Genomic DNA, 25,691 nt, shown 5'->3' with positions numbered 1-25,691 from the left:
ACAGACAGCACTGTCAAAATGGTACCACTGGTTAAAAATCCTATAATCCTGGCAACTACTGAGAACAGTTTCATGTCTAGAAGAGTCCCTAGAAACCCTTGGGTCTGATCATTATACAGATAGAAGACCGAAACACAAATCTATTACCAAATGGCAAAGGTATCCTGTTAGTGGCATACTGGGACAAGAGGCCTTCTGATATAAAAAGAAAATCTTAGCTGGGTGCAGTGACTCCTGTCTGTAATCCCAGGGCTTTTGGAGGCTGAGGAGAGAGGATTGGTTGGGACCAGGAGTTTGAGACCACCCTGGTCAATATAACAAGACCCTGTGTCTACAAAAAAAAATTTTTTTTTTAAATTAGCCAGGCATGATGGTGGACACCTGGAGTCCCCACTACCAGGAAGTCTGAGGAGAAGGGATTCCTTGAGCCTAGGAGTTCCAGGCTGCAGTGGGCTATGATTACACTACTGTACCCAGCCTATGTGACAAAGCAAGACTGTGTTTCTTAAAACTAAATAAATAAATAAATAAAATAAATAAAAAAATCCTGAAATCAAAGGATCTGTGTTGGCCCACCTCGTCCAACGTTTCTTTTTTGCCCTAACACAGTGGTTCTCAGCCAGGGGCAATTTTGTAATGTCTGGACACATTTTTGGTTTGCTGCAAATCATCCCCCAAAACAAAGAATTATTTTGCCCCAAATGCCAATAGGGCCAAGGTCGGGAAACCCTATCCCAACAGATGTCAGGGAGGCAGAAGGAGGCAGCAATTCCTCACACTTTTCACCCCCAACCACCCGCACCCCTGTCACCCAAGAACACATCTGAGACTTTGCACCACATACTGAAATACGTGCCTACTCTCATGTGGACACAAATAGATACCAGAAGCCTGGCCTACCCCCAACAGAAACATGACACATCTTCCACGAACAGCAAAATCTTCCTGAATTTCCTCCGTTCTAATTATACATTTTCCCATATTTTAAGTTTTCTGAAAATGGAATGTGTCTCATAACGAATGTAGTTTCCCTTATCCCAATGCTGTTATAAAATCAATGGAAACTCCTATAAATTATTACATTTATAATCAGAGAAACATGGTAGTTTAAACCATAATGTTTACATAGAAATACAAACAAACAATAGAGCATGATGTAAAAATTTGCTTGGTTTCCAAGGATGAAACACAAGGTTTCAAAGAATTTTTCCCTTGTGGCAGGCCCCTTTGGCCAATGTGAGTTCAAACTCTTCTACCTTGTTGGTAGAGAGACTTAAAACATTATAGAGTTTACTCTCAGGATGAAAAAAGGCCAAAGGTAAGAGGGTCTGTGAATGAGACCAACCATGGTGAGCTCACTTGCAGAATCTCAGCATCAGAGAGACCTGACTTCCCTCCTCCCAACCCTTCACACCCTCCTCCTGCATCTTCACTCCAATAATCCTCGATGGCTTTTTTTCTGTGTTTTTCCATAATTCGCACCATTTCAGATGATTAGCACTTGTAAGTGTACTGGAGCTCACTGGGAAAAAAAGCATCCATGGGTCGTGCCTACTGACTGCCTTGTTTTGCTGCATGTCTGCACAAAACAGCAGGAAGTGGTCAATGCACCAGCTGTAGAGGGAGTGAGGCCAGTTATAGATCCAGTCTTAACATCTTGGCTGGTTGGGCGTGGTGTCTCACACCTGTAATCCCAGCACTTTGGGAGGCTGAGGTAGGCGGATCACTTGAGGTCAGGAGTTCGAGACCAACCTGGTCAACATGGTGAAACCCCACCTCTACTAAAAATACAAAAATTAGCTGGGCATAGTGGCATGTGCCTGTAATCCCAGCTACTTGGGAGGCTGAGGCAGGAGAATTGCTTGAACCTGGGAGGCAGAGGTTGCAGTGAGCCAAGATCATGCCACTGCACTCCAGCCTGGGCAACAGAGCAAGACTCCATCTCATCTCAAAAAAAAAAAATAATCTTAGCTGATGGTCTCCTTGAACAAGTTAGATAACTCTGAGCCTTGGTTTTCTCACATGTAAGGCACAGCAGATGGATAACAACACTGTCCATTACAGAGCTGTTTCTCTTTAGTTACAAACAAAATAATTATGTGAAATACATGGTGCATGGAAACTGCCCATGAAAGTTGGTGTGGCCTTCTGAGCAGGTTGTAGGATGTCTGACAGTAATGATTCTAAAGATTCTATAACTTTGTACTTAGCTACACTTTGAGAGTTCCTGAATGAATTGAATACCACCAAATACATCTAGACTGGGGGACCCCATGATGTTTTTTTCCAAATTCATCCTCACAAACTTATAATCGACCCATACAATATCCCTAATTGATTTTGAACAGTGATGTTATGGGCAGGTGTTTGTTTGTTCTATAAAATTTCTGGGAATAAGATCCTTGACCTCATTGGTGTCTCGAGATAGTAGAAAGGCTTAGTCAAAAATCTGCTAATGTTCCTGGGCACCTCTGGCCATGCGTTATGGCAGTGCACTTGGTCAGGTGGCTAAGACTCAAGGCAACTCCCAGCACTCCCCTGGAACCCTGGGCAGAAGGCCCTTGGTTGCAATGTGGGCAAAAATGCGGTGCATTCCAAGACACCTACTTTTGATCAAGAATATAACGTATCTTTTCTCTGGGGCACTAAATTCAAGGATCCTTCTCAGACATTTGAAATTACTTCTGAGAGTCTAGAATATTCCTTTGCTCTTGTCGTTTAGGCTTGTCTTGAAACATACTAAGCAGGTGAATGGCATTGACAAATGTAAAATCTCTGACAATTTAGAGAGAATATTAAGAAAAATGGGGAAAATGAGAATAAAAGTAATCCTTATTCTTTCAAATATAAAGTCTTTATGTGAATTTTATTACCTAAAAATGTAAAACTAATTTTCTGATAACACATTAAGTATTGTTATTTCAGGCAATAATTAACTTTTTACTCATTTAATTTGCTCATTTTTATGGCAAGCATTGTATCTCTTATTATAAAAAAAGTAAGATCTTTTAGGCCGGGTGTGGTGGCTCACACCTGTAATCCCAGCACGTTGGGAGGTTGAGGCGGGCGGAGCACGAGGTCAGGAGATAGAGACCATCCTATCTAACATGGTGAAACCCCATCTCTATTAAAACTACAAAAGAAAAAAGAAAAAAAAATTAGCTGGGCATGGTGGCACATGCCTGTAATCCCAGTTACTAGGGAGGCTGAGGCAGGAGAATTGCTTGAACCCAGCAGGCAGAGGTTGTAGTGAGCCGAGATCGTGCCACTGCACTCCAGCCTGGGCAACTGAGTGAGACTCCATATCAAAAAAAAAAAAAAAAAAAAGTAAGAGTTTTAAAAAGCAAATTCAAATCCATTAATTTTAGATCTCTATTAAAGGCAGAAAATCTAAATCAATGACTTAAATTAGACAGGAGTGGGGCTTTATGCAAACAAGTACATTCGGACAACATGAGAGCAGTATTAATCAGGCTTAATCTTTCTCAAAATGGGTAAAAAGCATTATAAATCTGTTTATGTTCATGAACCTGGTAACTTCATTTTGGGAATATGGTGCATGGAACAATCTCTAAGTAAAATAAATGCAATACAAAGATGGTCATTTGTAACACCATTTATAAAATAAGAAAACTGGAAACAATCAAGTCCAATTCCTGCAAAATAGTTAGACAACTGACATCACAGCAGCAGTGAAGTATAACAGAGCCAATAAAAGAGTGAATTCCTTACCCATATTCTTGTATGGCAACCTACTGCATGTACATAAAGCTGAGCATAGTCAGGTCCTATATATTGTCCACACAATAAAAGAGTGACCATTAGGACAACAACCAAGGCTAGAAAAGAATTTAGAATAAGAATTTTATAATATATTAAAATGGTTTATGTTCTTTTTCTTTAAAAAAAAAGGGGGAAAAGGCAGTGTGCCATGGCTTATGCCTGTAATCCCAGCGCTTTGGGAGGCCGAGGTGTGCAGATCACCAGGTCAAGAGATTGAGATCATCCTGGCCAACATGGTAAAACCCCGTCTCTATCAAAAATACAAAAATTAGCTGGGTGTGGTGGCAGGCGGCTGTAGCCCCAGCTACTTGGGAGGCTAAGGCAGGAGAATCGCTTGAACCCAAGAGGCAAAGGTTACAGTGAGCTGAGACTGTGTCACTGTACTCCAGCCTGGCAACAGAGCAAGACTCCGTCTAAAAAAAAAAAAAAAAAAAAAAAGGGAGGTAGGGGGAAGCCTAGAAAACAGATATAAAGTATGTAACATGATCTCAAATAGTATTGATGTATGTTATGACTAGAAGGGGAATACAACATTTCAACAGTGATTATCTCTAGTTGAAGAAATTGCAGGTGTTTTTTTTCCCTTATGCATACATTTATATGTTTTAATACTGCTCTGCAATGGGCATGTAGAACTTTTATGATCATAATATTAATCATCTTTTTAAAAGCTGAAACTATAAACAAATGAACTTCAAGGAATTCATTTTAAACAGGAGAAATAGGCCAAAATGTGAACAGAATAAGTAATTTATATTATTGTAGCAAGGAAAATTACCAGGTTCTTCACAACTTTGTATCATCCACACTGCCAAGCAAATACAGAAAGCCCTTGCTCAAATCCAATTTTTCCAGACTTTCTCAATGTTTTCTGGTTTCCTGAGTAACTGCTATTGGCAATTTCTGTTTCATTTGACTTCTTTATTATTATTTTTTTTTATCATCATCTTGGACTTCTGAAAAGAGAAACTAACATGTGAAAGAACAGAGTACTGAATATTGTCCCACTTCTGGTAAACCCTAAAGCTGCACCCAGAACCTAGTGAACACTGAATAATGTGTTGAGAGAATAAACAAGTACTAGCCATTTTTTCCAATCATGGAAAAAAAGAAAGAGTAACTTGAAGGAATAAATAAATAGCAAGCGGGAGGCGGTGGTCATTGTCACACCCACACTCTACGTTGCAAGAGGAAAGAGAAATACTTAACAGGGACCCAGAGTATAACATGGGGCCAAATATCTTATGCATTTAGTACTATTAAAAAATACCTTTTTCACCACAAAAGCCAGACCTGCTAATTTTCCCACCAAATACAGGCAGCAGTGCAACATCGCTGACACTTTTGCTTTAGATCTTTGGACCCAAGACTTTGACAGCAGGGTAAACTGCTTGACAATAAAATCTTAGTTAAAGCCACTTGCACTGGCAAGTGGAAATACAGCTATCACACAACAGGGAAATGGCAGAGCTGGAATTCATGAATTTTCATTTGTGTCAGTTTCTTCACAGTGATGGCTGAAGACACTAACATTAGAACCTGTAGAAAGAACATGAGGCTGAATGTAGAGGACATATTCATTAAGGACCGCGTTACACACTTTTGGGTTCTTCAATTCTTCAAGATCCAATCATGGATGATGATTTTGATTTAAAAAAATACAGCTTTTCCAAGTCACCACTCACCTGATAATACTGCAGAGAAAAAGCTGTCAGCTGCTTTAAAGTTTTCCTAGCCAGTGTTTTGACCTCAAAGACATCAAAAACTGTCCTATCGACTGCTGTCATTTGGCTCAGGAGCCCAAGGTCACTGTTTGTTTGGATTTTGTGTAATCATGAGAGTAAAGTCATCATCAGTATCATGTAATTAATATATTATTTAAGCAGTCATTTAAAGGGGAATAATTTGATGTGGAAAGATAAAAATAACTCTGGTTCTTCCATTAATTCATTAATTCATTCAGCGTACCAAATACTTGGCTCACTGCCAGGCACTGGCATACAGAGACCTGTGCATTTTATTCAGCATCCTAAGATGTTTCAGAAACCAATTGTTTTTCCTGAAAATCAGATTATATTTCCCAACTCTTACTCCTTTCTTTGAGCCTCAATGTTCCTAAGGAAGATCACATGTACCATAAAACCTAAAGTATAATAATAATAATAATAATAATAAAAGAAAAAAAAAAGTCAAAAAAAAAAAGAAACAAAGAAAGGAAGGAAGGAAGGAAGTCTCTGTAGATAAGAAAAATGTTATTTTCAAAGCCTTTTAACTATTCAAGTTTAGTGTAATAAAAAAATTATAATCCAAAAAAAAAAAAAAAAAAAAAAAAAGGAAGATCTCATTCACAGGAGTGAACTCACATTGTTTCAGCCCCTGGGAAAAGCAAGTGTCTTTGCCAAATACCAAAATAGGCTCTCATGAGTGTCTTATAATAACCTATTTTTCTGCCTTTTCATTTCTCCTCCCTCTCCAGGAATGCAAACTGATTCTTCCCTTCTCATCACCCCTCACAACCCACCCTTATCCCATCCAAGATTTCTGACCTGACCATTCTCTCGGCTCCAGGAACGTGCTGGTCACGTAATGCTGGAGTGAGCTGTGTCTTCCATCATAGTCCTGCTATACCACAGAGGAAAAGCTGTCAGGGGCTTTAAAGTTTACCTACCCAGTGTTTTGATGACAAAGACGTCACAAACTGTCCTACTGACTTTTGTCATTTGGTTTGAGCCCAAGGTCACTGTTTGTTTGGACATTGTGTAATTATGGGAGTTACAGACATCATCAGTGTCATCTTTGGCCTTTGATGTCCCTTTTCTCTCCTTAGGCAAGAACCATGGCTGTTTCCCTCCCATGTTTTGTGAATTTCTACTTGGTTATCCCAGCGGCCTGCGGGTAAGCCCCTGAGCCTGTCGGTAGCTCTGACACCAGATGACCTTCCCTGGGTACCTACCTTCACTTCTCTAACACCACCCTTCCAACCCCAGTGACCATTAACCATTTCATCCCTGGAAGACTTGCTCTTTGACATTTAACCCTGACCCAGTAAAGTCATTAGTCTTTAACTTCTAAATCCCAGTGTAGAAGAAACTAGCTCATTTTAAGGCCCAGAGATGTCCCAGCTTCTGATCTTTTCTTGATGCTTAAATTCTAAATGTTCCATAGCTTAATTTACTCCTGGATTTTGTGGAAGGACCTCTCTTTGTTTTCCAATTAAATGTAAAATGAAAGGTCAAGCTGTTGTTTTGAGGTAGGTTTGGACTCTAGTCTCCATGACACCTTCCATGGCTTCCATAAATCACAACACCATTTCTCAGATGTGCCTCTCAGAACACCAATCACCTAAAATGTTCCTGCATTCCTTTTGTTTATTTATTTATTTATTTTTTTGAGAAAGAGTCTCATTCTGTTGCCCACACTGGAGTACAGTGGTGCAATCCCAGCCCACTGCAACCTCCACCTCCCGGGCTCAAGTGATTCTCCTGTCTTAGCCTCCTGAGTAGCTGGGACTACAGGTGCCCACCAGCATGCCCAACTAATTTTTGTATTTTTAGTAGAGATGGGGTTTCACCATGTTGGCCAGGGTGGTCTCAAACTCCTGACCTCAAGTGACTCACCTGCCTCAGCCTCGCAAAATGCTGGGATTATAGGCATGAGCCACCATGCCTGACCTGCTCCTGCATTTTAAGGTGATGGGGGTCAAATCAGATTTGGCAGAGCTGCCCTCTTTTGGAGGCTAAGAATGTACATTGGTTTATTAAAGGCTCTGAGAAATTCTGCAGTGAAGAAACATTCAACTTTGCTTAACCAAGCCATACCCAAAGTTACCTAGAACATGTTTACTTTTTGTTTGTTTTATTTTTCTTATGTAAGAACTATATAGATGTATGGATTTATTGATCCAAGGAACACACTCTGAAGCAATAGTCTTCTATATAAAGATCAAGCTCCCTAACATAGCATACAAGGCCCTCTATGTCCAGGCTGGCCTCCCTCACTTCTGGAGAAGGCCTTTGTTACTCGTTCCTCCTTTCTGCTTCCCCTACCCCTTGTCAGGCATCAAAATCTCCCATATCATGGCAATCCTTTAGGTTAAGAAGAGGGGACAAATGGGTGAGAACACAGAGAACTCTGAGTCTAAGCCACAGAGTTGGATTTAGTCTCACAGTAGAAAGGAATAAAGGCTTTTGTCGGCTGGGTACGGTGGCTCACAGCTGTAATCTCAGCACTTTGGGAGGCCGAGGCAGGAGGACTCCTTGAGCCTAGGAGTTCAAGACCACCCTAGACAACATGGCAAAACCAAGTCTTCCACAAAAATACAAAAATTAGCTGGGCATGGCGATGCCTGCCTGCAGTCTCAGCTACTCCAAGTGCTGAAGTGGAGGATCACTTGAGCCTGGGAGGTTGAGGCTGCAGTGAGCCATGGTCACACCACTGCACTCTAGCCTGGGTGACAGACACAGTGAGACCCTGTCTCAAAAATAAACAAATAATTAAAGACTTTTGCCATCATATTGGTAGGATTCAGGCTGCTATATAGAATTATGAATCTGACCAGAGGTTAGCACAGAGAATGGAGCTTCAGTTCTCAACTGGGATAGGCAATGGTGGAGATCAGGCCAGGGGACTATCCAAACTACCATCTACCCTAGACAGCAGATGCCCAAGATGTTTTGCATGTGGCCTGATGCAGAGCTCTGCTCTGCACAATCCCCACAGGTGTCTGGATCATCTAGACACACTCCTCACCATATCTGTGGCTCTTTCATATCTGTCTCTGGCCCCTCTCTGGGCCATTTCAATCCCAATCTGAAATTTTCACAGGAGATATAACATCTGAGAGAGGACTGTTCTTCAGTTGGTTCCTAATAGCAGCCATAGATAAATATGTTAAAATAAAGAGTCCCGTGTTCTGCAGTGGACATCTTTCGGAGCACCGCCTGAGATTCCAATCCTACTTTCAACACTCATGAGCTGTGTGGCCTTGGACAGATTATCTAACACCTGTGAACCTCAAATACTTCATTCATACAACAGATGATAATAATAATAACTATTCACAGGACTGTAGTGAAAATTAATCCCGTCAATACATGTGAAAGTGCCTGGAATGTGGCATGCAACACATGGTAACTATTATGATTATCCTTACTATGTTGTATTTGTTCATTCCACAAAAATTTCTTAGGCAAAACAACCATTGACTTTATGAGCCTTAAATGGCCTTTGAGCAACTTTGCTATTGAGAGTCGCCATGGGAATCCATGGCAAATCCACAGCAAACTGGATTTTCAGGTCTCATGTCTTAGCAGCCTGACTACATCCAACTTCTAGTTGCAGCATCTACTCCCCCTTTTGGTGACATTTATCACTTTAGGACAATGATACTAGCTAATCTTCACTGAAGACTTACTATGTGCTAGCCACATTCTAAGTGCTTCACATTTGGCTTGTTTGAATCTTTTAAAAACCTGATGAGGTAGCACTACTATTATTCCTACTGGGGACAAGCAGAAGGCACAGAGAGGTTGTGCAACTTGCTGAAGTTCACAAAGCAGGTCAGCGGCAGACCCTCAAAGTCTGACTCCTGAGCCAATGCGTGTTACTATTGCACACCCTGCCTCTCACTGGAGAGGCTTACTGTCTCTCTAGAGAAGGGGAGATGTGCAGCATGAATGTCATAAAGGATGGGAAGTGGAGAAGCCAGGGGTGGCTGCAGGTGAGGTTCAGAAAGCAAAATCATCTTTTGGGTGTCGTGCAGAGAAAATAACCAGCTAATCAATTAGTCGGCTGCAGCCTGAGCAGCATTAACATTCTGCCCCAGACGATGATTTTGGGGTTGCTCCAGACCGTGGATGTCTGAGTAGGAGGCAGATAGCAGGCTGTTGCCTGGCAGTGGGGAAGGAAGGGCAGACGGCCTGGAGCTTGGGACACAGCTAAAGTTGCTACAGATGCCTCTTCTCGGTTGCCAAAGGTTTTGTAACTTAAAAAATAGGGAGCTCATCGGAGGGTTTCAAATCTCATTTGGGATACAGGACCAGAGAATGCCTTCAGATCCCTCCAGGCTGTGGAATTCCAGGATGCAAGTTCCCCCAGGGACATCTCTAACACATCTGGCTTGGTCTCAAAATGACAGAGGAACTAGCACTTAGAGCACTTTCTGTCAGCCAGCTGCTTTATACTGAGTTCCTCCAGCAACTCTCTGCACGGAATTATTATTATCTCCATCTTCTTGATGAGGCAAGGAGAGAGAAAATAACTTGCTCCAGGACACGTGGCTGACAAGGTCTGGAGCTAGGACCTGAGCCAAAGAAAGAAGGAAGAAAATGATATCTGGGTATAGCACTTGGTACTCAATAGGTGTTTTGAACAGGAGGGGCATCATAACTTTTCCTCACTGATTGGTTCTCATTCAAGCATCTACAAAGGACCAAGACACAGAGGTACACAAGGCAGACTAGGTCTGCCTGCACTGCCTTCACTGAGTGGTATTTCCTGTTCCACCAAAGACAAGAGCTTAGCAAGTGGCAGGGGCACGGGCAGAAGCAGGATGAACCTCAGACCTGAGGACCCTGCACTGTTTTCCATTGCTGCCATCCCATGCACAGAGGCTGGATTGAAAAGCAGCTCTTGGAATACAGTCTGCTCGCTCTGACACTAAGAACACCATATGTGTCCCTGCCACAAAGGGAGAGAAGACACTCCCTGCTGTTCTGGAGGTGGTGTCCAGGAGGCTGGCCAGCAGCCTCTTGGCATTTTATTTCAATAGCTGAGGGTGGGGGCTGTGGGGAGAGTTAAGCAACGGAAAGTTTTCCTTTGTGCTGCCCTCACAAGGCATTTCTGGAAAGGGTCAGTTTGGGGTGATTCATCATCTACCCATGTAGACTCACACTGAGAAGCCAGCTCAGATACTGTGATTAAAAATAAATTTCTTCAACCTACCTTCTTATTAATATTCTGTAAGTGTACTAAGGGGCCTCAGTCAATAGTAAGAAAAGTTCATTTACCCAATAGTAGCTACACTGGCTCTAATCATTTGGTGAATGTAACTATCTACCTAAAGACTTGATTTTCTTTTCAAAGAGCTATGGTAAAACGCCAAGCACTAAACAATCCAGCAAAGCAATTACTTGCTTAACAGTCTGCTGAAGTTTGAATACCAGTCACTAACTGCACACATTAGGTTAGTGATCAGATTTTCCTGAGCCTTAGTTTCTTCATATGTAAAATGGAGATAATCAGGATACCTATTGTAGTAATAGGTTAATACACACACACTCCCATGATGGTGCCTGGAACATCACCTGCACTCAATACAAGTTAGCTATCATTATGCACACTCAACCTATTTCTTAATATTCATGGTAACAACTGTCATTTATTCTCTTACTGTGTGTGCCAGGTGCAGGGCTGAGGGCTTATAGACATCACACAATTCAGTCCTCAAGACAACCCTGTGAGGTGGATATTAAGCCCATTTTACAGATGAGAAAATGGAGAAAAAGAAGTCCACACCTGGTAGATGGCAGAGCAGGGCAGGTTCATCTGAACGCACAGCCAATGCTGTATAACCTCATCGTTGGTTTAGAGTAAGACTGTGAAACTAGCAAGAGAGAAAACCTTAAGATCTCTGTTTAAAAGGTCAAGAAACTGAGGCAGAGAGATGTTAAGTGACAAAACCACATCCAGTTTTGTTTGAACAACATATGGGACAAACATCAAAGTGGATGGGTCAGGAAATGATACTGAGGAGGCCAAGGAATAAGCTGGCTTTCTCCCTTGACTACAATAATAGAGCAAAGGTGTTTCTGGTCCCTCTGGGGCTGGGTTGTATCCATGCCATTTGGGCAACTCCTCTAAGTTCCTCCAAAGCCCTTGACATTGCTCCTTACACATGATCAATGACATGGTAAAGCTGGTGTAACTACAGCCCTGCCATCAGCCTGGCTCTGAGGTCAGCATTTCCAACATCAGTCTCAGGGTAGCATTCCCAAGTCTCCACAATCACCAAAGGTCATAAACGGTGTGAGTTTGAATCCTTGTCCTAAAATCTGCTCCTAGGAACCCAAACCAACACTGAACCAAAGTAACACACACCATTTCCAAGCAGAAACATTAACTTCTACACGTGGGATCACTCATCTGAAAAACTCCTCTTCATCCTTTAAAACCCTGCTCTGCTGTCTCTGTCTCTGCAAAGCCTTCCCTGATCATCCCCAGCCTGCAACAAAAGTGATGTTTACCACTCCTGAACTATTTCTGTTTTCTTTACGTAATTCAAATTGTTGTTACCCAGGGTGGACTGGTCATTACAGTTTATATGTCTGCCTGTCTGTCTCTCCCATCAGGCTGTGCGCACCTCCATCCAGGCATCCACAATTTATTTCAGTTCCTTGGGAATTAGCAATGCATATGTGGTCTACATCAGCGGCTCTCTACAGAGGTGACCTTTCCCCCCAGGAACACTTGGCAACACCTGGAGACATGTTTGGTTGTCACAATTATGAGGTGAGGGGAGGGAGGCACCAAGTGGGTAGAGGCCAGGAATGCTGCTAAACATGCTATAATGCATAAAACAGTCCTCCACAGCAAAGAATTAGCCAGCCCCAAATGTCAATAGTACTGAGGTCAAAACACCCTGGTCTGGATGGTAGCTCTCAGTTAACCATCTATTACATTTACTGTGTCAACTAGAGTTTATTACACTTATGAATCAGGGCTCAGGGCCTGTTTTGATTCTCAAGTATTGCTGCACCTCTGTGGGAGGATTACACTTCTCTATCCCTGAAGATGTCCTTTGCCACGTGAATTCCTTTGGACAAAGAAATGTGAGCATGTCTCAGATGCTCTCAGTGCCCCACCCATGTCCCTCCTCCCTGTCCTTCTAATGCACTCCAGCCAACTTGCAACTGCTAGCATCTATCTCTTTGTCTGAGTGCTTTCTCGGAAGCTAGAAGGCTACTCTGTGTGTGTACACACAGGCTGGAAGTGCTGGGAAATTAAAACTCCTCAGGATTAGCCTTCAGCCCATGTCTGGAAGGTTTGGTTGTGTAAATATACCAGCTCCCTTGTTCCTCAGGAGGGTAATTCTAAGGCACACGATTTGCCCTGTTTTCCAGAATTTCTCCATGGGACTGAACTGGAGTTGCCCACGGTGGTAGCTAGCTTGATAACACATGTTCTCCCGACTGCCTTCCTTGTCTCATTTCTCCATTCCCCAACTGGTGTTTCCTATATCTCTCTAATAATCTGTATGAGTTTGAAGCCGTGTCCTAAAATCTGCTCTTAGGAACCCAAACCAACACAGAACAGAAGTAACACATGCCACTTCCAAGTAGCAGCATTAGGAACTTCCCCATGGTTCTGCTATTGCTCTTTTCCCCTCTGGTCTAAGAGAGGCATGGCCCTGGCTGCTTCTTCAGCTTGGGTTCCAGATGAAGAAGGTATGGTAAATGCGTGCAGTTGGCCTGCAACCAATGTGTAACAGACACAAAAAACAAATTTTGTTGTTGGAAATCACTGAAACATGGGAGTGGTTGTTACTAAAGCAGAACCTGGTCAAAGCTGACTAATACAGGGCTTCTCACTCCTGGGAGGACCTTCCTAACTGATTCTATTATAGCAGACTTGCTACTTACCTCCCAAATGATACTCATCTAAGGGTAAAAATCATATAGCATAACCCTGTCAGCTCCTTGAGTTTGGAGACAGTTATTTACTTCCTTCTCTTTGTGGAGTTTCTTTGTAATGCATGGTGCTTTGTGCAGTGCCAGGGCACTGGTGAGCACCTACAATAACTGGTAGATTTGACCCTGAGCCATCTGGGTTTTACCATGGGCCAGTTCATGCCTGGTGGCTGTTGTGGGAAAAAGAGACTCAAGATGAGGAACTTGACCCAGAAATGGATGAAATAATTATTCACACTGCAGTTGCTCTCAGCCAGGGTGACCTTGGGGGAAATGCCTTCTGCATCTGGACCCTCATGTGTCTAACACAGGATCTGATCCCAAGCTTAAGTTCCATCCCCAGCACTCAGCTTCTATGGGTCAATGAAGACCAAAGCAAACTCCATTTTCCCGAACCCCTGCTTTACCCATCAGCCTTCAGAACAGGCTAAATTCATACCCAAAATTTCAGAGGAAAGACTGTTTCATCTAGTTCATAAACAGCTCATTTCTTTTCTCCTATTAAGAGATCAGAAGAGAGAGTTACATTTTTCCTTTACTCTGTCCTTGATGTTTATTATGATCCACGTGCTACCATCAGCTGAAAACTGCTCACAGGCTATCACAGCATTTCTCATGCTTGAGTCATTCATGTTCAGCTTCTGCTATTTTTGCCCTATGTGAACACCACCTCTAGTATTATTTCTGTAATAGTGTTGAACACTGACTGATTCTCTGTACTCCAGTAAGTGTATTCTAAGACAAAATTTTACATCACTACCATCAATAAAAATCCAGTATCACCTGCCATTAATAGAGGGCAGAAGTGAAAATGAATATGACATAAAACCATTTTTTATTGAATTCTAGCTAGATATTATTGTCTGCTAAGCCTCTGCTATCTGCTCTCTCTTTGTTAAAAATGGAAGTTAAAAAGTATTAGACAGTGTTGACGGCATGACACCACCTAATCAAAGTTTAATCCTTGTCATACTCAGAAAGATTGAAAAAGAATTTAAAAAGGAATAATTTTCTCACCCCATGATAGGACATAACTTAATCCCTCATCAATGCACCCCCAATCATCTCATGTGCCCCCTTAAATCATCTTTCAATTCATCAGAACATTCATTTCACACTTTGAGTAAAGCTGTATGATTTCCCTGGATCTTTACTCAGGTATGGTGGAGCTACTGACAACACAGAATTTACAGCTTGCCAGCTGCAGGTCTGAGTCCTGCTTTACCACTTCCTAGCTGTGTGATTTTGGAAAAGTCACTAAACCTCCCTGAGCTTCTCTTTCCTGGTCTGCAAAATGGGGATAATCATAGTTCCTACCTCCTAAAGACTTTCAAAAAATGCTTGGCCTGCAGTCATGCTCAATCAATTATGGCTGACATTATTATTGATTATCATCAAATCTATATGGTAGGCATTTTGATATCCATTCCACACATAAAGAAAGTAAGGTCCAGTTGAGTAATCTATCAAGCTCATGTAGCCTTGCTTTTCCCACTCTACTAAACAACTGTTCTAAGGAGCAGCAAGGGTTGTCATGAATATTTTAAGTCAGAGATGTTTATTCTTGTCCTGTTTTATTTTTCCTAGCTCTGCAGGCTTGCTTAGTTGCCTCACACTGAAATACAGAGAACAATGGTGCATACACATAAGCTATCAGCTGGGGTAGATTCAGGCCCAGCCATGATGTCCCTGACATGTCTTTGGCTCCCAAAGCATGCCAGCTTGCCCTGGGATATGCCATTTTGTGTAGGAAAGCAGATGAGGACAGAGGTCTTGTCTAGCACCACTTGGAGAAGCAACATGAAGCGTAGAGCCCTGCCACTGACATTATGACAGGGGTGGGGATGGACAGTGCCATTCCTGTACCTTTCTATTTTTAATGTTCCATTTCTACACTTCTTGCCTGATTTTAATTAAGCTCCACTTCAAATCACTGCCTAGAGAGAAGACTTTAACATTATAGAAAAGCACAAGTCTGGGAGAGCGCATACTACATATGCTGCTTGCTTTCCCTTCCCGAGTCTTCTCCCTGGTCTTAAAACATCAAGTGCTGCTCTGGAGTGGATAATATGTGGGCAGCAAAAATAACACATCCCAGAATAGACTTTTTCCCCCACCACCTTCCCAGAGACTGGGGGCTTTAGAGACAAAAGTAATAAAAAGGGTCTTTTGTCATGTAACTCGAGGTGAGGGAAGGTGAGAGATTGAACACTTTCAGTATAAAAATTACAAGTTATATTTCAGCATCACTCATGAGGTCTGATTGTGTTGTAGGTTTCCATCCTCACGCTAGAATCAGCTTACCAGGTTCCCTACCAGATGCCTTGAGGCTCTCTCCCACTCCCAAACTGAAGCAAAACAAAATGTGTAAAGAATGAATGGAAACTCATGCTGGAGGTTGGAAATAAAAAGCCATGGGGCCTTAGGGATAAAGAAGCTAAACGGTCTGACATTTTGTTGATGCTTACCAAAGCATTGTCCCAAACATGAGATCGTCACACCTACCAGAGAATGACACAGCCACATATACATCCCTAAAAAGAACTTGGAATTTCTACTTCAAGATTCAATACATTTATTCTGAATTTTTATTGACTGCCTCCTATGCTCTGCCTTGCAAGTGGCACAACGCTGACCTTGCCCTCTAAGAACTGATCATCATCGTCAGCCCAGATGACAAGGTGTATGTATTCAGGCAGGAGCTGGGGCAGGATAGCATGGCAGTAACTCAAATATATAACTAATGCTAACAAAAATCCTAATATAAGGACCCCTAGCCAGTCAAGTAAGAAACAGTCCATATAGGAATAAAGTATCTGGTTGTCAGAAATCAAGAATTTGGGATAAGGTAAAGTAAAACTTACCAGACCCACAAAATTGGGTGGGGGTGAAGAGGGAGGATGATTCAGGCAGAACAGCATGGGCAAAGGCATGAAGGGAAAAGTATACGCGACCCTGCAACAGGCTGTAGCACAGTCGTCAGTAACAATAATTGTTAATCCTTATGATGCACTTAAACCATCAGCCAGGCAAGGGCTTTATACAGAGCATCCAATTTAACCTGCACAACACCTTGATGTGGAAATAGTGTTAATCACCTCATTCTTCAGTTGAAGAAACAGGCTTGGCCTTGCTGAAGGTCAAGCTTGTGATCCTCTAAGAACTGAGGCTAGGTTTATATGATTCCAGAGCTCACTCTCTTTAGGGAAAGTGATGAGGCAGGAGTGATCACAGAATATTCCTCCACCTCTTCCTAGGTACCTTTAGTGGTGGTACATTGTCAGTGCCGGGCTAAGCCTCCTCAAAGAAGGAGTCAAATTCTTTCTTCTGAAATAACTACCTAAGTTACTTCAGCTCTCAAGTGAACAAGGACAGTGGTGACTTTGGGTAACTGTGTCTCACCAAGAGAAAAGAAGACTAGGGTCTTAGCAAATACTCAGCAGCCTGACAGAGGGTACATATGGGTTGGAGGAGAAGCCCAAAGAACAGAGTGAGTGTTATAAGGTGTACTCTGGTTTCATGAGCGGTAGAGAGTAGCTCCCACCCAGAGCTAAGAGTGGAGAGGAGGGCTCAGTGGGGGGAATGAGAGCAGGTGCAGGAAGAGGTGAGAACTCTTTCCATCTTATGTGAGAGGCTGTCTCACTGGAGGCAGTGTCTGGAAGAAGAACTGGATGGGCAGGAAGTGAAATCCCCATTGCTGAGTATCCCTCCCCAGCATTGCAGCAGCCGGGTAGAATTTCCATGACCTCCCAGGCCAAGAAAAGCATGAGCTGCACATGCTGAGTGGCCCAGGGAAAGAAAAGATGGCTAAGATATATGCAAGAATACATGAAATATATGAAAACTTGCCTTGCTTATTTGGATAAATCATTCCATTTCTGCCAGGGTACAGACAGTCCCAAAGGGTGGCATCTTCCTCTCTCATTCATGGGGTGAGTTTTGAGCTGTTTTCTTGCAGAGACGATGGGTGGAGTTGACTCACCTGTGTTCACATTGGTCCAGCACCTGTAGGCCAGGTGGCTACCCTCAGTGAGAACTCTTTGCCTCATTCATCCTAAAGCAACCCACTTTGTCTCACCCACTGTTGAAACTCCAAACGCGAGCGCCATTTCCTTGCTTCCCATTGTTTCATTTGCCTCTTGTTTATGAGCTCCCCTCATGACTTTGATACGGCACCAACTCGGCTCCAATCCTCATTCCCTCCCTTCCTAGTGACATAGGCAAGTATCCACCATGGTCCAGCTGGACCCTCAGAACCTCCTCTCTCAGGTTTTACTGATTGTTCTTACTCTTCATCCCCCTGCCACCATCTGTCAACTACAATGACTTTTGTGGCCAATGGCTACTGGGCAGTCTACAACAGTGGAGCAAAGTGAAGCTGATGGGTCCCCTGAGAATTGAAACCTGAACCTGTGACTTCGTTTCCCTTAGTACCACCAGGGGTGGGAACACACCCATGATGCCTTGAGATCTTTGCAAAGGGAGACTCTGTAACCTCATTTAATGTTTTTAGGAGTAGGCAACATCTGCAACGATACTTGAGAGACTTTCATAGTTTTGCTTCTTTGCTGAATAGTCAGAAGTGCAATTAGCTGAATTAACAGGCTGACTTCTTGCTACTCAGAGTGCACCCAAGCAACCATCCACTTCACCTAGGAGCCCCATACAAATGCAGAACCCCAGGCCCCACCCAGACCTGCAGAATGAGAAACCACATTTCTAACAGAATCCTAGGTGATTCTTAAACACATGAGAGTTTCAGTAAGAAGCACTATTCTACCTGATCTTCAAATTCACTCAACCAGGCTACAGGTCTAAAATTGTTTCAACTGGAAAAGCAAATGCAAAACAAAGTGATAGTAGGCTGAGAGTTCTGGAGCCACTAATACTCCTAGACAATGCATGAAGAAGCCTTGGGGTCTGGCCCAGCAGCTGGCTCCCCCATCAGTCATGGTGCCTTCACCACTGTCTGCAACTACCAAAAGGGGTGCAATGTAGGACAGAAGGGAGTAAACAAAGAGGTGACTTGGACAGAAAGCAGAGAAGGGATGGAGAGGGCAACGGAAGGAAGTATGCCTGGTAAAGAGAAACTACAAGGCTGCCCCTTGGCCTCTCTTGTCTCTTAGGATCAGATGCATCTTTCACTCATTTTTCAGCTGGACCCAGACCCTCCTCACTTACAGAGCCTTCATCAGCAACTCATGCCACCCAGCTGACGGCTTCATTCTGCTATGCTCTCTTATGGTGTCACCATGTGTATTGGTCGCCTCTCTCCTGCTTTGGTGGCTCTGGGGACTGGGCATTTAGCCACATGACAACTCCCAAAGCTAGATTATTAACTTTTCCTACTCTTTTAGTATCTCCCAAGTACACACTCCATACAATTTATTTGAGATATTTATCCTCAACTTCACAGGTGATTATTGCAAACTTATTCTCAATAACCAGGAAGGACCTAGCATAGGACCAGCCACAAATATGAGTATGATGCTTTGGGTGGCCTCAAGAAATTCTCAGTCATAGTAAGAATTATAATCAATAACATTATTGTAGCAATAATTATCACCAAGGCAATTACAGTAGGTTATAATTATAATCAATAGCACTTATAAACAATAATAAATTGTAATCAATAACTCAAAGTAAGAACCTACAACCAATGATTAAAATCAATAATTCTTGTAATTATAATCAATAACTCAGAATTATAATCAATAACTATTTTTCAACAGGAACCATTCTAAGCCCTTCATTTAGATTAATTCATTTAATCCTTAAAATAAGTTTGTGAGGTTGGTATTTTTAAGGATCTTCATTTTACAGATGGGGAAACTGAGGCACAGAGGATTTGGGTAACTTGCTCGAACTTGTTTAGCACATGGTAGTTTGGGATGCAAGCCCAGGCAGCCTGGCTGGGGCATCTGGCTTCTGCCCACTGCTCACAGCATGATCAGAGATTCAGGTCTATGTATAACCCAGGGATCCACATTTCAGAAGCACTGAGACCCACCAGAGCAGGGCCTGAGCCATGTGTGGGGCACTGGGGCACCTTCTCTCAGAGATGGTGACTTGATAGAGCCTGGAGGAGCACGGCCCAGTCACAGGAAGAGGCAAGGGCGTGTGAGATGGTGGCCACCCCTGCTCCTGCTCACTGTCCGTTCTACAGGAGCAGCTGTCCTTTCAGCTCCTTTCTCCTTTCAACACCTTCTTTCAGACCTCAAGACCCATGACCAAGTGCTGCTGTTTCCACAGCCGGGTTGGGCCCCCTCATGAGTGGGACAAACCCAGTAGGGATGCCAGTCATGATCTTCTGCCCCTAGACTGTGCCAAACAACAGGTCCCAGGAACCAAGCAAAGGGCTGGGGAGCAGCTGGTCGAGGGAGGGGCTGAGGCCAGGCTGTGGGTGAGAGCAGAAGGTAGAAACAAGGGTGAGAGAAGCAGAAACAAAGGTTGAGGTACAAGGTGAAACTAAGTGGGAACCCAGGAAAGACCCCAGAAAATGAGTAGATGTGAAACAGGGAGAGGGCTGCAGGCTGTGCTGCAACAAGGTGAGGGGCTGTGGGTGCCCCATCTGCTGGGCAGGAGTGGTAGGGCTAATGCAGCGTGGCCAAGGGGCATACTTGTCTGAGAACTGGGTAAGGAGCCATTGCCATGATACAGAGCACTGGGTCAATGATTAACACAGCATCCCAGATTCATATAAACCAGGAGGCAGAGGAAACAGAAATCAGATCATGAGATTAATATAGCTCAAGTTCAAAGTATTAACTCTGAGCCAGGCACTTTGCTAAGTACTCCATGCAGATTACCTTATTTAACCCTCACATGTAGTACCTAAGAACGTCGGCTCCAAAGCCAGGTTGAGTTTGAATGCTGACTCCTCCATGTCTTAGCTGTGTGATCTTGAGCAAGTTACTTAAACTCTGTGTTTCTCAGCTTCTTCATCTGTGAAGTGGGATCATGTTAATAGATATGTCATACATTTGTGATGAAGATTAAATAAAATAACAGAGGTGACATTTAAAGTAGTGCCCTGCAGGTTGGGCTTCACTGCCCTGTGTCCTCTGCTCTGGGAGGCCTAGGTGATTCTGCCATAGCCTCCCTCGCTCTGGGACCTGCTGGCATTGAATGATTTATAGCTAAGACTCCAGGACACCCCTGAAGCCGAGAAATGGAACTCTTAACATTCAGAGATGTGGCCACAGAATTCTCTCCAGAAGAGTGGAAATGCCTGGACCCTGCCCAGCAGAATTTAAATAGCGATGTGGTGTTGGAGAACTACAGAGACCTGGCCTCCCTGGATCTGGTCACCTGTCTGGAGCAAAGAAAAGAGACCTTCAATTTGAAGATAGATGAGACAGTAGACAAACCCCCAATTTAAAGAACGAGTGTCCAACCTTTTGACTTCCCCGGCCATATTGGAAGAAGAAACATTGTCTTGGGCCACACATAAAATACACTAACACTAATGATAGCTGATGAGCTAAAAAGAAAAAGGGTTCGTATATGGTTTTCATGATATTTGCGCCACAGATAAGCAAAAAAGTCCTCTCATTCAAAGGGTTGGTTGGACACCACTGGTTAAAAGTGTCTACTCACCTTCTAGATTTTTTTTAAATGCCCTGTGTCATTAATGAGCTTAGAACATTGCTAAGCAAATATTAAGCCATCTATTATCTTATTTTTTAATAACTATTATCTTATAATTTTGTCTTATGCTTAGTAGGGAGCCTGCTGGGACTGTATCATTAAGATATATCTATATATATCAATGTGTAAGGTGATACACATACACATACCTATATAAATCATATATGTGTATAGTCAGTTCTTAATGTTGACAGGTTCTTGGAAGCTGTAACTGTAAGTGAAGCAACATATTGCTTAAGACAACAAATTTTACCATAGTTTAATTGATACAAACAAAAGGTATTTGAATGGCATATAGCAACATTGTTTCATTTTTTTAAAAATGCAGTTTTCAAGAACCTATTTTGAACATTAAGTGAGGACTTACTGTATGACTGTTTGTGTGACATGGATTTTTCAGATAAAAATTGTATAACAAAAAAATAATAAAAATAACAAAGTAGTGCCCTGCAGAGAATAAAACCTCATTACATTTAATGATACTTATTATTACTATGATCATCCTCTTTTAGATACCAAGACATTGAAGCACAGATTGAAGCTGAATTATGGCTGAGAAGCAAACCCAGTCAGTCCTTTCAGAGAAGCTGAATGTGTTATCATCGTGGTTCCCCACTTCACGTGAATTCAGAGGAACAAGGGGAAGAGAGGAGACACAGGTGAGAGGACAAAAACCCCCAGAACAAAGTGGTCAGTAAAGCAGAGTAGAAGAAGGGGGCCTGGGGCAATTTCTGAGTAGATCTCACGACTGCAGGTGCAGGTTGCAGGATGTGGGTGGCTGGTGAGCTGAGCACAGCAGGAGGCCCTGGAGATGGAACCCCCGTGTGGTACTAGCATCCAAGCTTTGGGCCCTCCAGTCGAGGTGGCTATTTCAGTTGGGCCATGAGAACCATGTCTAAAAACCCCAGGGCCCTGCTGCAAAGTCATCACTCTGGTCAGAGCCACACAAGTACTTGCAGACCCGGGCAGTGGCATCAGCAGGCCACTGGGCCTGGAGTGGGATGAGGAGGGCTACAGAGGAGGGTGAGCAATGGTAAAAGCTAAGACAGACTGAGTGATCACCACCTGTGAAAAACTGTTCTACACACTTCATACTTCCACCTGATCTTCACCGTGACCCTAAGAAATTGATTCTATTCTTATCCCCAATCGGTAGACCAGGACATCAAGGCACAGAGAAGTCAAGTAACATTTGCAAAGTCACACAGCAGGTAAGTCACAGAGCCCGAAGCGCAATCCAGGCTGTCTGGCTCCACAGTCCATACTCCTAACCTCCAGTATCAGTAATAACCAGCCAGGCTAGTCTCAGAAATATCTAGACAATTTATTAGGCCTAAAAACTCCTATTTGTCACTGGATCCTTGGCCTGAACAGTAAAGTATGTTTAGTGCAGTCAATTAAAAGCTAAAAATGGAGAAAATATTAGACAATCCCAGATTGAGAGGTATTCTAATAAAAAAGAAAACCCTTATCAGTCCTCTTTGAAAGTGTCAAGATCATGAAAAGACATGGAAAGACTGAGGAACTATCTCAGATGGGAGGAAGCTACAGAGACATGACAACTAAATGCAGTGCAGGACCCTGGATTGGATCCTAGAACAGAGAGAGAACATTATTGGAAAAACATGAAATCCAAGTAAATTCTAGCAATTGTTGCAAAGTTAATTTCTTAGTTTCGATCAATGCTCTATGGTTATGTAATATGATACCATTAAAGGAAGCTGAGTGAGGAGAATGTGGGAACTCTATGTATTATTTTTCCAATTCTTCTATAAGTCTAAAATTGTCTGAAATTTTTAAAAATTTTCAAAAGACAAAAAATATAAATGAAAAAAGGATCAAAGCCACTGCCATTCTCAGGTTATAAACCAACATGTTTATCTTTATAATTGTAACCAAATTATCCTGTTTCCACTTATGTATGTGAATAATTACCCATCTTGATTTAACATTAAATCTGTTTTCAATTGTGAATAATAATTTTTTTTAAAGCCGGCAATGGTTACATTTAGACACCTGGATCTGCTTCAGAAAAAAAAAGCAAAAACAGAAACCAGATTACTTCCACATGCTTCAAGATATGAATCTATCATCTCTCCCTCTCTTTGACTCATATCCTCAATGTCGCTATTTGACAAATTTCCTCAACCCCCGCACGTTGATGGCAGCTGCTAGGAAAAGCCTGGATCACTTGGAGGTTGAAGGTCATTTTGTAGCCAGGAGTGAGCTTCCAGAAATGCAGCTGGTACTATAACCACTGAGGAATGAGCAGGCCAAGTGTCTTCATGAAGATCAGAATGGCTGACAGGCAGAATGGTAAAGCAGAAATAGGTGTATGTCCCCCCTTCCAATGTGCGGGGCACTGACGTAAACACCCTATCCCCATTAACTCATTTAGCGCTCACTACACCCTTAGGAAGAAGGAGCCATTAATATTATTCCCATCTCACAGTTCAGGAAATTGAAGGTCAGAGGGGTTAAGCAACTTCCCAAGGATGCACAGCAAGTCAGCAGTAAAGTTGGGACAGAGAATGGAAACCACGTGTCTCAAGAGACTGTAGGCATCTTTTTCGTGTTCAAACTTTCTTGTTTCAACCAATATTGGACTGGCTATCTCTGTCAAATCATCCCTGGTTTGTTCTCAACTCAGAGAGTGGGCTGCAGGTCAGCCAGATGAATGCCACAGAGCATGCACTGTGTAACAGATGCTCTACACCCATCATTCCATCTGTTCGTTACCAAAGGGGGATGATGATTAACTCTATTTTCGTGAGATAACTGAGGCTCAGAAAGGCTAAGGAACTCGTCCAGCACCAGAGAGCTAAGCGGCTGTGTCAGAACTTAAGCCCACACATCCCTGATGGCCGAGTTCTGTGCTCTCTTCATTCATTCTATTTCCAAGGAAGACTCACAAGATGAAAAAAAATCATCAAGTAGATACCAAGAAAGGAACCTCCCAACAACCCCTAAAAGGTAAGCTGCAAAGATAGGCCTGAATAGGCATATTCATGCTGATTATTCAGTTGATTTTGCCTGTCATATTTGTCAAATCCAGATAATTCAGACCCTAAACAAAAAGAATCGTTTTTGTTTTGTTTTCTCATCTTACATACCGACATGTTCTAACTTATCTAGAAAATTGCAAGCATTCTTTTTCTTTATCCCAGTGTTGGCTTTTCTTTAAGAAACACAGATTCACAATCTATTTCACTAACTGGCCATTGATAAATAAAAACACTTGCACATGGCAAATGGAAGGAGCATTGTGCGGGAACTTGGAGGTTCCTTTAGTAGTTTCAGCCAGAAGAATAAAGCCATACAGAACCACATAAGCTCCCAGAAATCCAAGCCCAGCTGATTGGTTTTACACTTGGAAACATAATCAGCACCACCACTGCCTCCCATCCCAAAAGCCCTTCCACAGTTACTAACTCCAAATTCTGAAAGGGAAAAGCAATATGCAAATTTAGAAAAAGGCAAAACCCCCAGATCCTAAAGCCCAGGCTCAAATCACAGTGGCTTGATGCCTTTGCAAAGCATTACTTTAGGGACTGATTATTCTAAAACGTTGTTTGGGTGATGATACCCAAGACACCAGGGCCCTGCCTCCTGGGAAGACAGCAATATTAGCTTGTGGCTGCATAGTAGACATCGTTCAACAAAAACAGAAGAAATACCAAGAAAAAATATTGATGCTAGCTGGTCTGAAGCAGTTTAAAATTGTCACAAACCTGCACTGATTTGTTAGAATCTTTATCTCTGAAAGCACTCACCCTTATTCACATCAGCAATTTGTGTCTTTAGGAATAACTAAAAATCCACTGCCCTTTTTCATGAAAACAAAGAACCACCTAGTATAAGATTAAGAACCTTTCCAATGCATTGGAGACAAGAAGGACAGGGTGAAAAAATAAGTCTGCCTGTAATTGAAACTCTCAATTGGATTGATAAGTCTTGTGCCTCAAACGTACTGCTCACAAAAGCAACAAGAGTGTGACAGGCAAGAGTGTCTCCAGGCCAATATATAACCTGCGGTTCTCTTCAATTAAGCTCTATGAATAGTTGTCTATAAGGATGCAGTTAAAGTTGGCAATACCTGGCCAGATTGGCAAGGATGCATAGCCAATGCGGCTAAATGTGGCTCATGGAAGGGGAAGGAGAAGATGGAGGGGTAAGTCTGAAGCTCCATTGTCTGTGAATTAAATGCATTAAAATTTGTGACACATGGCCAGGCGCAGTGACTCATGCCTATAATCCCAGCACTTTGGGAGGTCGAGGGGGATGGATCACCTGAGATCAGGAGTTCGAGACCAGCCTGGCCAACATGGAGAAACCCCGTCTCTACTAAAAATACAAAATTAGCCAGGCGTGGTGGTGCCATGACTGTAATCCCAGCTACTCAGGAGGCTGAGGCAGGAGAACCGCTTGAAGCTGGGAGGTGGAGGTTGCAGTGAGACGAGATCGTGCCATTGCACTCCAGCCTGGGCAACAAGAGCAAAACTCTGTCTCAAAAAAAAAAAAAAAATGTGACACAGAGGGCAGTGCCCGGCACATAGAAAGTCTATGTAAATG

General features: G+C 42.7%; 1 protein-coding gene across 10 annotated transcripts in view; it reads right to left on the bottom strand.

Moving 5' to 3' along the window:
* Positions 1–25,691, bottom strand: part of SLC1A2 (solute carrier family 1 member 2) — a 172,658-nt gene that overhangs the window by 101,981 nt on the left and 44,986 nt on the right. Inside the window, exon 1 of one of the 10 annotated variants that reach the window (XM_054439924.2) lies at positions 6,330–6,399. The exons of the other annotated variants lie outside the window; for them this stretch is intronic. Coding sequence (XP_054295899.1) covers positions 6,330–6,337 — 8 coding nt within the window. The 5' untranslated portion in view covers positions 6,338–6,399. Of the gene's footprint in view, positions 1–6,329; positions 6,400–25,691 lie in introns of those variants that run through there. 10 annotated transcript variants of the gene reach the window in all.

Source organism: Pongo pygmaeus, chromosome 9 (genome assembly GCF_028885625.2).
Source record: "Pongo pygmaeus isolate AG05252 chromosome 9, NHGRI_mPonPyg2-v2.0_pri, whole genome shotgun sequence".
Classification (NCBI taxonomy): Eukaryota; Metazoa; Chordata; class Mammalia; order Primates; family Hominidae; genus Pongo; species Pongo pygmaeus.
This window is presented reverse-complemented; position numbering and strand designations above follow the sequence as displayed.